Source organism: Abrus precatorius, unplaced genomic scaffold (genome assembly GCF_003935025.1).
Source record: "Abrus precatorius isolate BTA unplaced genomic scaffold, Abrus_2018 Scaffold2, whole genome shotgun sequence".
Lineage (NCBI taxonomy): Eukaryota > Viridiplantae > Streptophyta > Magnoliopsida > Fabales > Fabaceae > Abrus > Abrus precatorius.
The window spans coordinates 7,642,029-7,657,583 of record NW_020874362.1 but is presented as its reverse complement, the minus strand read 5'-3'; the positions used below and the strand labels follow the sequence as shown (position 1 = coordinate 7,657,583).

The 15,555-nt window shown below is 29.0% G+C and overlaps 1 protein-coding gene across 1 annotated transcript; it reads left to right on the top strand.

The window, feature by feature from the left end:
* Window positions 1-10,609: 10,609 nt before the first annotated feature.
* LOC113859383 (probable prolyl 4-hydroxylase 10) lies at window positions 10,610-14,369 on the top strand. Its single transcript, XM_027492173.1, has 7 exons — window positions 10,610-10,776; window positions 10,883-10,970; window positions 12,105-12,202; window positions 12,276-12,373; window positions 13,764-13,893; window positions 13,997-14,184; window positions 14,296-14,369. Exons 1-7 carry the CDS (start codon window positions 10,610-10,612, stop codon window positions 14,367-14,369), a joined length of 843 nt encoding a protein of 280 aa, XP_027347974.1.
* The last annotated feature ends 1,186 nt before the right edge of the window (window positions 14,370-15,555 follow it).

The window sequence follows — 15,555 nt, the reverse complement described above, 5'->3', positions numbered from 1 at the left end:
TGGTTTATTGCAACATGGATTAGGCCAGTTTAACTTTTTAGTTGCTTTGATTTTGTATTAGAGATGTTGAATAGTTTACTCAACTTTATTAAAACATTTTCATGTTAAATAAATGATGACTATGTAACACCATCTTTTTATAATTGCTTTATTTGTTATTAATTATTATTGGATTTTGTTTTAAATTAGGAAAGTATGAATATTGACACCTACAGAGGGTCTCGCTCAAGCAAGACTGAGTTTTCTGGACCAAGTATTCTAGAGCATTTTTGGTCAGGCAAGTTGAGTCTCGCCTAGGCGAAAAGGAATAATATTGCCCCAACTATCCTCTCGTCTAAGCAAGATGAATCTCGCCCAGTCGAGAAGGCATAGGGTAGATGGAGAGCTCTATGGACTTGTTCTCGCTTAGGCGAGAATACCCCTTATTCAAGTGAAAATATATAAAAAAAAACTTGAAAAATTACTATTTGATGTTTTCGTCCAAGTGAGAGAGGCCTCGTCTAGGTAAGAAAGGACTCATCTATGCGAGAAAGGACCTTACTCAAGCAAGAATTCACGAGTTTTGAGGGGTATTTAAGCAATTTTTATTCTAAAACTTGTATTACAATCCAAGTCATCTTTTCTCTCACTTTCTCTCTAATCTCTCATCTCCATTTTTTCATAGAAATCTCCCTTAAACCCCGAGCCTTCTTTGAATCTGAACTTAGACTTCCGTTCCAATCGAATCCAAGTAAGTTTTTGGAGTTCAATTCTCCAACATCTATTCTATTCTCTTTATTTTCTATTTTCTCAAAAGTGCTATCTAGGAAGAACTTAGTCCCTTGGATGATAATGTTCTCAAATTTTCTTCCAAATCTTCATTTTGAGATAAGGAGAGCTCTATCCCATTATTAGAACATAATGAATATTTTGTGCTCATAAGAGTACTATTGTGTATTTCTTGCTTGTAAATATATGTTTGAATGATATTTAAGTATTGTGAAAATTTATAATGAATATTTGATTGGTTGTATTGTATTTTCGTCATATATGTGGAATATGGACTTAGTCTGGAAGTGTCTTACCTAGACACGATCATTTTAGTTGAATAATGAGAATGAAATGAAAAGAAGTATACTATGAGTAAAAAATGATGAAGGAATTAGTGTGAATAATTAAAAAGATATATTGGGATATAGAGTTTGGAGACGATTTTGGAAATCTGGAAGAAATGTAGAGTAGTGAACAACATTCGTGTGTGTGTACACAATCTATTGAAAGTGAATGTGTCACATGACCTCACACTCATTTTCTGATTAGACTCCTGACTATACCTTTGCTAAGAGATCCACAATTGTATATGTTGTATCCATATGTATAGGCTAACTGACAACTATTTACCTATATGTGTAAGACATCATAAAGTGATGGAGACATCAAATATATGTAATCACAGTGTACAAGAAAGTGCGTACTTGAGAGAGAAGTTTAATGATTTTATGGCTAGACATGTATAAATTAGTGAAAATTACTAATGTAATAACCTGTGTTCAATGATATGATGCATGAATTGATGTTTAATAAAGTTATGAAGTTTTATGTAACAGTGTTTGTTGACATGTATATCATTTTGTTGATGTTATGAAAAAGTGTAATTGATTATATTTTAGTGGTGAGGAGAGAACTCATCCTTGCTAATATTTTCAGGGAACAAGCATAACCGACCCTTAAAGACCTATTAGGTTATCAGAGTGGTTCATCAATAATAGATTAAACTATGTGTTTAGAGATTGACAGCGACTTTATCATTGTAAATTTGTTATGGATAGTGGTTATGGATTCGGAGATGTGTGTGCTTTACAAATGACAATAGGGTATATAGTATTCCTTTTGATTATCCTATAAATGGTAGGATCCACTACACACTTAGCTTGTACATATACACAGGGACAGTTCAGACGCCAAATGCCACGAATTATGTATATACTTTTCATGATCACGACCAGATAGGAAGATCAGGTACTTTTATCTGAGTGTTGGTAATAGGCATTGAGGTCGTTATTGATATGGAGACCTTGGTGATAATGAAGATCTGACATTGGAGGAGCTGGCAGAGATAGAGAGGTGGTTTGGGGATGACGACTAATATCGTGTCCTTAATGTTTTGGTATGAATATTAACTGCTCTTTAGGACTTAGACTATTTTAGATATTGTAAATTTGTAAACTAAGTTCTAATGTATTTTGATTATGATATATAATTATTAACTTTTTGCATATAAATGAGGTATAATTTATTTATATTCCTTTATTATTCTAATGTAAATTTATTTATTAAGATACAATTTATCTTTTGTTTTTTTTAAAATACCCTTATATAGTTTTAATTTTGTGGATCGAATCATGCAAAAAAAATAATTTGTAATTTGATCATATTTTTATACTACATGTATAATAAATTTATTTACTTTCTCTACCTTGTCATAAATTATATATAAATTAAATAAAAAATTAAGGATGTCACAAATTAGCTACTTGTAATATGATTTAACAAATAATAAATATACACAAGAAGATTGAAATTTGTTGACTTACAGGACTAAATTTAATTATATTAGGAGTAGATTTTGTTCTAACTTATTGAAGTTAGAGTTGGAAAATGGGACAACCCTCACCCATTTAGCCCTCACCCATGTGGGCTAGGGCTTAAAAGCCCATAGGGCCCAATAGCCCTTAGTCTATCAAATTAATTTTTGTTTTATTTTTTTTGCACATTCCAATAGAAAATGTCTACTGCAACAATATCATTGCCTGAAAACATCAAGCTTCACAGTTCATATCATGATATCATATGAAGATTTTAACTAATTCTAAAATTTTTGACAACAACACCAAGAAACCAATGATTCAACAAAGAGGTAAAATCTATTAAGGATGATAAAGTAAATTGCTAACAACTACATCAAGAAACCAATGTTTCAAAAAAAAAAAAAAAGGTTTACAATCAAAAGTCACATAAAAAAAAATTAGGTTTACAATCAAAAGTCACATAAAAAATAGGCAAAGAAAATACAAAACATCAAAAGTCTTCATTCTCCAATTCATCACTAGCCTTCAATATCATTTTTTTGAAACATATTCAATTCCTCCATCCCTTGATAAATAGGTTTACAATCATCTTCATCTAAAACTCACAAAAAATTGAGAAATAATTAGATAAAAAATCAAATAAAATTAACTAACAGTCTATACAATTATAAAAATATTGTCTAAATTATTACTATTAGGATTTGGAATAAAATCATGCAACTAATTTCTAGTGCATATGAGCATTTGGACATTATCAGGAAGGGTAGAACTTCTATACTTAGTAAGAATATGACCACAAATACTAAAAGCATATTTTAAGGCTACAGTAATAATTGTAATGCTTAAAACATCTCGTGCCATAATTGAAAGTGTTAGAAACCTTTTCTCATTAGACTTCCAATAACTTAGCACATCTAAATCCTCATTATCATCATAATCAAGTGATTTTACTTTCAAATAAAAATCTAATTCACTCTTCCTAATGTTAGATTTAGTTTCACTTTGAAACTTTTTAAACTCCTACAACATATAACATATTAATCACTTAAACATCATAATAATAGAAGTATAAATTTAATAAAGGAACATTAAAAAAATACCATGAATAGTTTTGATCACTTGTGCTTACTTCCTTCATCACTTGCCTTGTGCAACATATTAGATTCAGTTAATGGTTAAGATTGAAAAGAACTTGGTGTATTGAAATGATCATTCACATACTCTTCATATAGTTTCTCAAACTTTTCCTTCACACTCTTAACCTTATATTTAAAGGTTGACCAATCAAGTTTGGTGTAGCAAAATAGTATAAAATCTAATTTCAAATGTGAGTCAGGAATGGTTCCAAAAGTCAATACCACACTATACTTTCCAATATTTGTCAATTTTTTTTCATCCTTCCAGACGTTTCCTTTATCACCTCATCATCATTAACCAAGTTATCATCTAACATGCACTCAATCTTCCACACTTACAAAAAATATAAATTTGAGGTTGGGTAAGAAGAACTTGATATCATGTTAGTTGTCTCATAAAATGGTTCTAGAAATTAACACATCTTTTCTCCCCTTTTCCATTCTTCTTTTGATGGACAACATTTATAATTTGCATATGTCACTCTAAGAATATCAAATACTTTTTTGTATTTGATTGGACTTTCAAGCATTAAATATGTTGAATTCCACTTAGTTGAGACATCCAATCGTAAACCAATACTCTTATCAATACCAGCTTCTTGCACACAATCTTTAAATTTAATCATCCTTCCATTTGATCCTCTTACATACTTAACACTTTCTCTAATTTTGTAAAGTGCTTCACCAGCCACTTTCAAACCCTCTTGGATAATTAAGTTAAGTATGTGAGTAGAACAACGAACATGAAATTATTCACCACCACACAATAAACTATTTTGCAAACGAAGATGAGCTTTCAAAATATCTTGCATACTTGTTCGGAGGGCAAGTGTACCCATTGAGAAGTAATAAAGGGTTCTTAAATTAAGTTCCCGAAATATCGTTCCACAAGAATTATTTTTCAATTACTAAGAATTTCCTAATTCAATTGTTTAAGCTTCAAAGATACGAGATTAATTAAAAACAAGAATTTATAAAATCAATTATAAAACTAAGAGCAAGGAATACACTGCACGCCTTGGTTAAACTTATCGGAGAGGAACCTAGGACATATGGGTTTTCTCATTCAATCCTTTATGATATTCTTCTGTTTAACTCTAAATTCAATTTCCTTGTGATTACCAATCATTCATACAAATACTATTAATACCTAATGGTCATACAATATTAATATTTTTTTTCTCTAAATTAACATCTCCAATGGTCATGCAAGACATTAATTTAAGAAAGCTTTAGGAGCCTACGAATTTGTTAATTTAATAACGATTAGAAGAAAAATATTAGTTTGATCTACCTAATCTTTTATCTCGTTTTACCCTATAGATCTATTAATTAATCGAGGTACGGTCGCCTGACGATATAATTAATTAGGATTAAGAAAGAAGCGCAATAGGATAAAATCTAATCACAAAACGGAAATCAAATTCAGATTCAAACATCAAAATTTCACAAATTCATGAACAATAGTTCCCATAGCCCTAGCTATGGACTTAGTTACTCATGCTAAAGAAAAGAACTAAAACAATCATAAACAAAGTCATAATAAAAAGAAATAGCAAACTAAAGTATAAGATGTGTTCCCAGTTTTCAAGTATGATCGCTTGAAGCTCCAAGTCTCGCCAAACATGTGCCAAGGATCCCGTGCAAGAGAGACGAGATCAGAAGTGTATCTAAAAGCCAAAGACTAGATGTCAAAAAACGGTCTTCCCCAATGGTGCCTCTGGTCTTCATTTTAATAGGGTTTGAAATTCCTAAAAATTATTCATAATTAGGCTTTCCGCAAATGAGCATGGTCGTGCAAGGCCTTAAGCACGACCGTGCATGGGCTCGAAACACCCTCGTACTTATTGAATGGGTCTGGGCGTGCTGACTACTGCAAAACTCTAATCTTCCATCAATTTGGGCCAGAATGCACCCAAAATCCACTTGCGGCCTCTTTATACCAAACTGCACAATTAATATATAAATTAGTGTAAAATTCAAATAAAATAAAGATCAAATATGAATATATGGTTTGTAAAAGAGGGTCTAATTACAGATTTATCAATACTATCATTAGAAAAAGCATTGTCTAAAGTGATAGAAAATAACTTTTTGTCTATTTTCTAGTATTTCAAGCAATCAAATAGTATAACTTCTAATTCAGATCCAGTATGTGGAGAATTCTACTAACTAATTTCCATTTATCATTCACAAAGTGTGTTGTCAAACAAATATATCCCTTAATAGTAGAAGTTGTTCATACATCAGAAGTTAAACGCACTCTATTAGAAATTTCAAACAAAATTTGCTTGAGTTTATCTTTCTCTATAGTATATACCTTTTTAATATCTAAAAAAATAATGTTCCTAGAAGACATCACAACACTTGGATTTAAATACTTTATCCATTCCCTAATACTCTCATATTCTACAAAATTAAAGGAAAGATCATTCTGAATTATAGCTTTGGCAAGCAACTCATGGTGGATCTTTTGATTGATTTGTGTCATGCTGAACTTTGGTTAAATAACATCTCATCCATATTTAGATTTGAGTTTGAAATCCCTTTCCAAACAGAAATATGGTGACTTAAATGTGAAGTCCCATAGTTTGTTTTTGACTTGGGATTTTTACCAATTCCATAATCACGTTCACAAAAATTACATGTAGCTCTTTCCACACCATCCTTATCTTTACCAATTTTTGAAAAAAAAACTTTCACACATTTGAAGTCTCTTTCTTTGCTAACTTAGCATTTTCAGAAAAAGTAATTAGAGTTTCAAAAACAACTTCATTTTCCACATTTACATGTTGATTTGTAGATTCCATAATAAAATTCTATATTTTAAAAAAGTAGTCTAATCAATATCCATCCATTTTATATACCAAAAGACATATGTGAAAAAAAAAAAAAACACATATTTACTACAAATGCATTGCAAGTAGAAACTTATTATGCATAATAAGTTAAAGTTGTAATTTCTGTTCAAGGGACAAAATTCTTAATACTAAAATATCAATACAATTTTGATTATATTAAAATTGCATTCATCTATGCAAGAAAGTGTTCCAATTAGATATTTACACAAAAGATCCCCAAGTACACAAGAGAAGCAAGAAAATATTGATCATGTGATCATCATGAATGTGTCATTGGTAAGTTCTAACAAAACAAATTCTTATGTGCAGGTGTGTGAGAGACAGAGAAAGTAAGCAAGAAAATTTGTCTTTCTGAGCACCATCATGCATAATGAAATTCATGCATGTGTTGTCAAGAATAAAACATGATGTCGTGTAATTTTTTAAGTTGTCATATCACGTAGAAAATCAAAAGTGCATAAAAGAAAAGATCAAAGACCTTTTAATTTGAGAATTATGATAACAACAGATAGCATAAACATCTTTTAAAAGCTTGATGATATTGCCCAACCAATTTCAGAATGTAATACCTTGATGAGAAGTGAGCTCTGAGGAATTATTGGGATTAAGTATGTAAAGATGAATAACTGCTTCAACAAACTTCAATGCCAACAGCTCTAAGGAACTATTGGGATAATGTGTGTAAAGATGAATATACTTTGTCTTTGAATTTAATCATCCATGTCCATGCAGATTCAAGTGCACTGTCTAAATCACTTGAGCAGCAACAATTCTAATTGCAACATTATCCTTATGAAATAAACTATCTCTCAATGATCAAGTTGCGACACCAAAATCTCCCTCTGACTTAAAATTCCAAAACCCAAATTCAAAAACGAAGATAAACAATTCACAATCATTTTACTTATAATCAAAATATTTATTTTATGGGTGGAGTGGGGACTCTGTTTCAATTTGAAACCTTTAAGAAAATATGAAAACTATCAAATTCTCAGAATAGTTAAAAGAGTTCAGAATTGATAAAAAGTCTTTTCCTTTTTTTTTCCTCAAAGCTTATTATGAACCAAACAAACCTGACACGGAAGAGGAGCAACGAACAACGAGTGCTTCGCTTGAACATGTATCACAAGTACAAATGCAATTAAGTCTTAAACATATGCATAATTTGCTACATAGTGAAATCAATAAGTTTGTTTACCTATTCACTTAAAGCACCATTATGGTTATGTTAGTATCTTTCACTTAGCTAAGGCTCTAAATCAATCAAACACTTCATATTTCTCTGTTCCAACACGTGACCATCATATATACCCATTAAACAAAGACCCCTATATCGATAGCATATTATTAGTGAACATATCAGCCTCTTTGATTTGTGCACCTCCTCCCAAAATATCTATACTATAATGCTCTATGGATGTTGGGATGCCATATATATTATTCATATATATAATTAAATGCCAAGCTTAATTCAATAGATATTAGTTATCATTGCATGCAATTTGAGTCCAAGCTTAATTCCTCACATTTGTACAAATCTTCAACTCACTGTAAAGGTTAATACTCACACTTAAGCGCACACATACCATTGCAGTATAGCAAACATCATTCCTTTAAGGAATTGCATCAAATATATTGTTAACATCAAGGTTAAGCATATATTTTCAAGCAAGAGAAGTTAAAATCTGTGGAAACACCATAAATAGTTTATTACCCCCAAGTTACATTCAGATACTATAACTCTCGTGCTTTCTACCGTTCCAATCTGTTCTCTTTTTCTCTTTTGGGGCTGAAAAAATTGTTGAAATTAGGGTTTAGCTTACAAAATCTTTTTCTTGTTTGGGGCTGCAAAACAGTGGAGTTCAAACTTACTCAAATATTTTATCCAAAGAAAATTATCCACGGGCCGACCCTAGTATTTCATATTTTAATCCATTTTTATTTATGAGTCATATGGGTTAGGGCTAAACAGCCCTATTATAAAATGGGCTGATAAAAAATAGGGCCAATGATAAAATTTTAAAGGTCACCCCCAAGTTTTATTCTCATTTGCCAGCTCTAATTGAAGTTAGTTAAATCTCATAAGAATTACCTTGTTATCTAATTTTTTTTTTTTGACAATTTAGTACAAGTTGGATAATTTCATACTTTAATGTTGGTTTTCAATAAAAAAAAATTTCAAGTATGAGTCTAGTGAAACACCTCTTTCACAAAATAATTTTATACTATAAATTTATGAATATCATATAAAACTAAAAGTTATATGTCCGATGATTCAAATTAAAAGTTAAGTAGTAAAATTTTAAAATTTTGTCAAATACCATTTCCACACATGGGATTTGAATTATCTAAAAAAATACTAATTTTTTTAAGGAATGAAAAAAAAAATCTTCCTTACTTTAGGAAATTCATCTACTAATGATATCATGTTAAAAACTTAGAAAAAAAATCTTGTATTGTAAAATTGTTTGTTATGTGATGGATAATTTTTGTTTATTTATATTATTGTGCATATATTTTAAATTTAATTATACAAGAATGATTGAAAATGTCTAATAAAACTTTGCATAAAATTAAAAAAATTTCAAATATGTGAGAATTTAATAAAAAGTTAATAAGAAATAATAAACTCATAAATGATTATATTAAATGTACAAATACGATATGTTTCAATATTTTAATATTCAACTTTGTCATACAATATTTTAATTGTCTTTAAAATAATAATAATAATAAATTAATATAAATAAAATTTCTAAGAAAATCCAATTTAAATTTAAAAATAGAATATTTATTGATATAATTTTAAAAGTTTGACTATATAAGGCTTATTTTTACACAATACTAGTAATAAAAACTGATATAAAAGGTTTCAAAATTATCAATATTAAAAATAAAGTTTTTAAAACTTAAAAACAAAACTAAAGTTAAGTAAATTATAAAAGTTAAAATTTATTAAAAATAAACGTTACAGTACATCCCGTAACCCACTTCAAACATGATTGTTTAAGTGTAAGAAATTTATAATTTAAAAAATAATAATATTTTTAATTAATTTAAATTTGGACTTCAATACTACCAAACAAACATGTGGATCAACTTAACTACAATAATATTGTCACTAGTAGAAGATATTCATAAAATCCTATAAAGCACAATTAAGTTTAGCAAGTAATAAAAGAAAAATATTGATTTAATAATTTTTAGAGATAATTAAAATTTATTTTTAAATATTTTTTAAAATACAACGTGTATATAAAAAAAGTTATATAAATATTAAAATTTAATTATTTAAATAACATTTCATTAAAAAGTGTGTTTAAAATGGAGAAAATTAGTATCATATACATATATATATTACTATTTTTTAATTACAAGTAAAAATTTATTTTAATAATTTACAAATATTATTAAAATAAAATTATAATTATAATAAAAAATAAAATATTTATAGTACTAAACTCAAATTTTATCGATAAAAAATAGTATTTCTATTGGCATTTATTTATGTATTGTGTGGATTCATTGAAAAGAAGATGAAATGAATAATTTTGTAAGGAAAATATTATTTTCTCTAATTCAATGCTAAAATTTCTGTATGAACACGAGAGAGAGAGGGAGAGAGCGTGCTATGATATTTTTTTATTTAAAATATTATAACATATTTAAAAATAATTAAAAAATTATATAATTGAAATTAAAAATATATTACATTTTTTAAATTTTTGTTAAAATTAAATTTTTATTGTTATTATAAAATATTTTTGTACGAATTATTATTATTATTTTACTTTAGAGTAAATTTATTTCATATATTTCTCTCTTATTATTATTATTTTTGTAGTGATTTTGTATTTGATTGAAGCAAAGCATGAGCGTAGGAGGATCTTGAGTGTAGTAATAAAATAATAACAGAGTATTACTGTTGGGAAAGAAAACCAGATGCGGAAACCAACAACGGAAGCAGAGCCCACAGAGAAAAGAGAAGACAATAAAGTCTCCTCATTTTGTCTAATGCATTCACCGTTCATTCAAAGAAAGAGAGATGAAAGCGAGGCAGTTCCGCGTTGGGTCTCGGAAATGGAAATGGTGGAGAAGGTGGTCATGGACGCTCATGCTCACATTGTCGCTGACCTTTACATTCCTCTTTCTCATTCTCCTCGCTCTCCCCAAACCCCACCATCTCAGCTCCATCTCTCGCACCACTCACTCGTACACTCTCTCTCCCTATCCCATTCTCTTCTCTTCTCTTCTCTTCTCTTCTCTTCTATTCACTCTTTTTCCACTTCCTTTCTTTCTCTCTCTCTCTCTTCTGTAGAACCCTAGGCCAAGAAGACAACGTGCCAGAGCGCTGGGTTGAAATTTTCTCCTGGGAGCCTAGAGCTTTTCTCTATCATCACTTTCTGGTCTGTTCTTTCTTATTATTATCATTTCAAAAGTTAAATTATACATGTAATTCACACTAGTTTCGTGATCAGTTTTCATGCGTTAAATTTGAATTCAGTGTTTTGTTATATTTTCATTCTTGTCGTTCTAGTTTCTATTCTTATTATAACGATTAAAACATAATAGAACTCTTTAACATAGAATAAAATATAAGTTTTTTAAAGTATAAAAGTTAATTTATAAATAAGACTTAATTATAAATATTAAATATATATTTTAATTAAAATTAAATTTTTAATAAACTTATTTAAAAATATTAAATATAAATTATTAACAAATTATAAACTTTTAAGAGACTAAAAGTTTATATATTTAAGTTAAAAATTATTATTTAAAGTTTAAAATTATACGTATTAATTTATAAAACTTATTAATTTGATGATCATAGAGTAATCTAAAAATTATAATTATAGTTAACAAAATATTAAAAATCATTTATATATAATAAATTTTTTTATTATAATTCAAAAAATTAGATATTTTTTATAAATAAAATATTTTAATTGAAAAGAAAGTAAAGTAAAAATTAATTAATGAGATTTTAAATTTGTATAATAAAAATTGTTTACTTATATTATAATTAAAAAATTACTAAAATAATATAACTTTATGTCTTAATTATAATAAATGTTTATTTTGATGTAACAAAAGAAATTTAAAAATTTATAAAAATGATATATCATATAAAAATATATTATATATAAATTCATATAGTTATGTATTAAAAAATTATAATAAAAATACTAATACTAATATTTATTCATTTCTTTAAAGTAAGATAAAAAGCAAAATATAAAATTAAATAAAATTTTTATTAATTAAGAGTAAATGATATGAAGATAAAATCAAATTATATTATGTTTTTTTAAATTAAGTGTAGTGTTATATATTTTCTTAAAATCATAATGAGTTAAAATATATATTTAATTTCTATATTTAACGCGATTATAAATCAGTTCTTATATTTAAATAAAACAAATCAGCCGTAAGTGTCAATTAAATATGTAACTTGAGTAAGTTAGAGTTGTTTTTTCGTTAATATTGAAATGTCCCCATTTTTTAAATACTGAAATTTGGCGGATAAATGGGAGCAGAGCAAGGAGGAATGCGAATATCTAATCAAAATAGCGAAGCCAAACATGCACAAGTCAACAGTTGTTGATAATGAAACTGGAAAGAGTATAGACAGCAGGTTGGAAATATTTCTGTGTAGTGTTGCTTTGTTTAGATATTGCTCATGCCAAACCTCTTCCTTTTGCATTTAGAGTACGGACAAGCTCTGGAACTTTTCTGACCAGAGGACGTGACCAAATTGTTAGCAATATTGAGAAAAGAATTGCTCATTTTACTTTTATACCCATCGGTACGTATTTTCTGCTCTTTCCCTTTTTTTGTGTTTTCTTGTGCGTTTGGAAACATTTTGAAGAAAATGTAAATCCAACGCAACAGGTACTCTTGCGGTAAACGTAAATATATAGTTGTTCAAACGTGAATCTAAACACATAAATTGTTTATAGGATTAATAATTCGTTGCTCTTGCTAATTTTTCTGGTTCACCAATGTATCAATAATAGTATGTCTGCCCACCATCCCCTGCATCCTCTGCCCAAAGTTTCCTTGAGCCTGCCTCTCTAGTTCCCCTTGTGTTTAAAGACTCCCCCACCAGGATCCCTAAATTTAGAACAGTTATGGACAAATAAATTTTGGGTCGTAATGCAAACGAGATTCAAAACAGTACATGCTCATAAGAAATTAAATTTTAAACCTTTATCTTTACATTGAAACTACAATAATGTATTTTGAAAAGTTTGATTTTGACTCACATATGGCACTTTTTAACACTATTTGCAATATCATCAAAAGAGTTTGATACTTAAGGTAGTTGTTATCATAGTCAGACCCTTTTAATGATGTGGCAACGTATGATTGGATGATACTTTAAAAATGTCTTTCTTTGATTGTGGATTAAAAGGAAATGAAAGATAAATTTGCAGTTGTTTCTTAAGTGATTTCATATTTTCAAAACACAATTTATCAAGTGTTTATCTCTAATATATAATAAAACAATCCTTTATCTCTTCTGTGCTTGGTAATAGGAATTTAAAATATTTTTAGCGACTAAATGCCGAATCAATCTGTCACTTTAGTTTGTGTAATATGCTTGCTTCTTGAATGAATATTTTGACAACCCTGCATGAGACTGACTTTTGTGGAGTTGAAGTTATGTTTGTGCTTCATTATTCTGCTTGCTATCCCTTGGGTATTTCTAGGCTTTTCTCTTGTATTGTATATGAAAAGAAAAAAATATCATGTACTAGAAAATTCCTTGGAAATCACACCAATAATGGGATCCATATTATGATTTTAGTAATTAATTTGCTTGTTGAAACTGAAATATTTATTGTATAAACATGTAAAACTCAAGGCTGCGCTTCTACTTTCGTTATGAAATGTTTGAATTCCATCTGTCAGCTCTAGACACTGTCATTACAACATGTTTTACCTTAGTTTTCATTCTTAAAAAGATTGAAACAACCGCCAAAGCAATGGGTCATCATGATGTTATTTGGCTATTTCACACCATTTATGAAGAGTTCTGAATAAGAGATATTTTAAATCTAATTTTCCTCCAAGCAAGAAAGATGGAATATTTTTAATTGTCTTTGGCATCTGGACGTGATGATCAGATGGTATCTCATTTTTCATCATGTACTTAAAAATCCACTACATAAGCTGTGTCTCATAATAAGCAGAGCATGGTGAAGGACTTCAAGTTCTCCATTATGAAGTTGGGCAAAAGTATGAACCTCACTTTGATTACTTTATGGACGAGTTTAACACTAAGAATGGGGGTCAGCGGATAGCAACGGTACTGATGTACCTGTAAGTGACTTCAGTTGCCTCTTATTTGTTATTAACTTCTATTTGTATTGGATATGAAGGCAATACTCATGCCCATGCTCTTTTTTGTTGTTTAATGATACAGTTCAGATGTTGAAGAAGGAGGGGAGACAGTGTTCCCAGCAGCAAAGGGAAATTTTAGCTCTGTCCCTTGGTGGAATGAGCTTTCTGATTGTGGAAAAGAAGGACTTTCAATTAAGCCAAAGATGGGTGATGCTTTACTTTTCTGGAGCATGAAGCCCGATGCAACTTCAGATCCATCGAGTTTGCATGGTTAGTTAGTTTCTCTTGTATATGCATTATTTTATTATTATTGAGCTGCTTGTTATGTCAACCAACTTCAGATAAATTAACAAGCCTACCTGTTTTTGTTATACTATTCAGGTAGTTGTCCCGTGATTAAGGGTAATAAGTGGTCATGTACCAAATGGATGCGTGTCAATGAATTCAAAACATAAAAGATGCATCACTATAGGTATTTATCTCCCTTTTCCTTTTTCACTGACATTAATATAGTTTAACAGTTAAGGCTAGACAACACTGTCATTACACTATTTTAAAATTATTGTAATTGAGGCCAAACTGAATGTGTACATGCAATGTCATATAAAAAGCAGTTGTAAGCCAAATATCTTAAATTTATCATATCTCTTGCACTATTGTGTTTAAATTCTGGTGTTGGGGGACTTCAACTGGACATCAATTTCTTATGCATTAACCCTGCTAAAACTGGAAAACTGATATCTGTTTACTTCATATTCTACTTTGTTTACAGAGTTGGAATTTCTTTCCAACCTTTACTCTGAGCAGTGGCCTTTTTGTTTTAATAAATTTAGCATGACAGTTGTTGCAATTTACCTCTCACATTGATTTACTTCTTGTTCAGGCTTATTTTTGTTCGTCATGTCAATATTATACCATATTATTGTTGGAGCCTCTGAGGGGTGGAAGGAAAATGTTATTTACCGCATGTTGCCGCACTCTAATTTTGGATGCTAGACTATACCTCAATTCTTTGTTCTACCCTTTCCTGTCATATTACTAATGAATATGAGTAAATTTATATAGATATGTGGATTTGCATTAGGGAGGCTCAAGAAAATATATGAAAACAAAAGATGGAATGTGTATATACCACCGGCTTTTCATGCAGTTTTTAATTTGCCTGTGCTCGAGTTCTTATTGCAATTTTTTTATAGCCTTTATTCCATATTATCCATTTAAAATCAGTGTATGGCGTATAAATGCCTCCTTTAACGATAAAAGTGTCTCTAATTTAATAACAAAGCCTTACACATTCAAGATCAATAGAAGTATTTATACATTTGAAAATTGAATTGAAGAGAAAATACGAGGAAAGAATTTTTTAAAGTTTTATTTCTAAAATTCATTTTTTCAGCATTTTTACTTATTATTGCTTTTTTGTAAATTACCAAATTATATATTTTTTTCAAAACTAATTTCTTAGGGTAAATCTAGCTATGTGGCATAAGTTTCGCCTGTCTGTTGAAAAATCTAGTCATTAAAAATGCAAAACTTATAAAATTTTAACACGTGTTAAGATCTTATTTTACAATTATGATGGAAAATATTTTTTTAAATTAAGTTTGGTTATAAAGATGGTTTTTTTTTCTAAAATAAGGT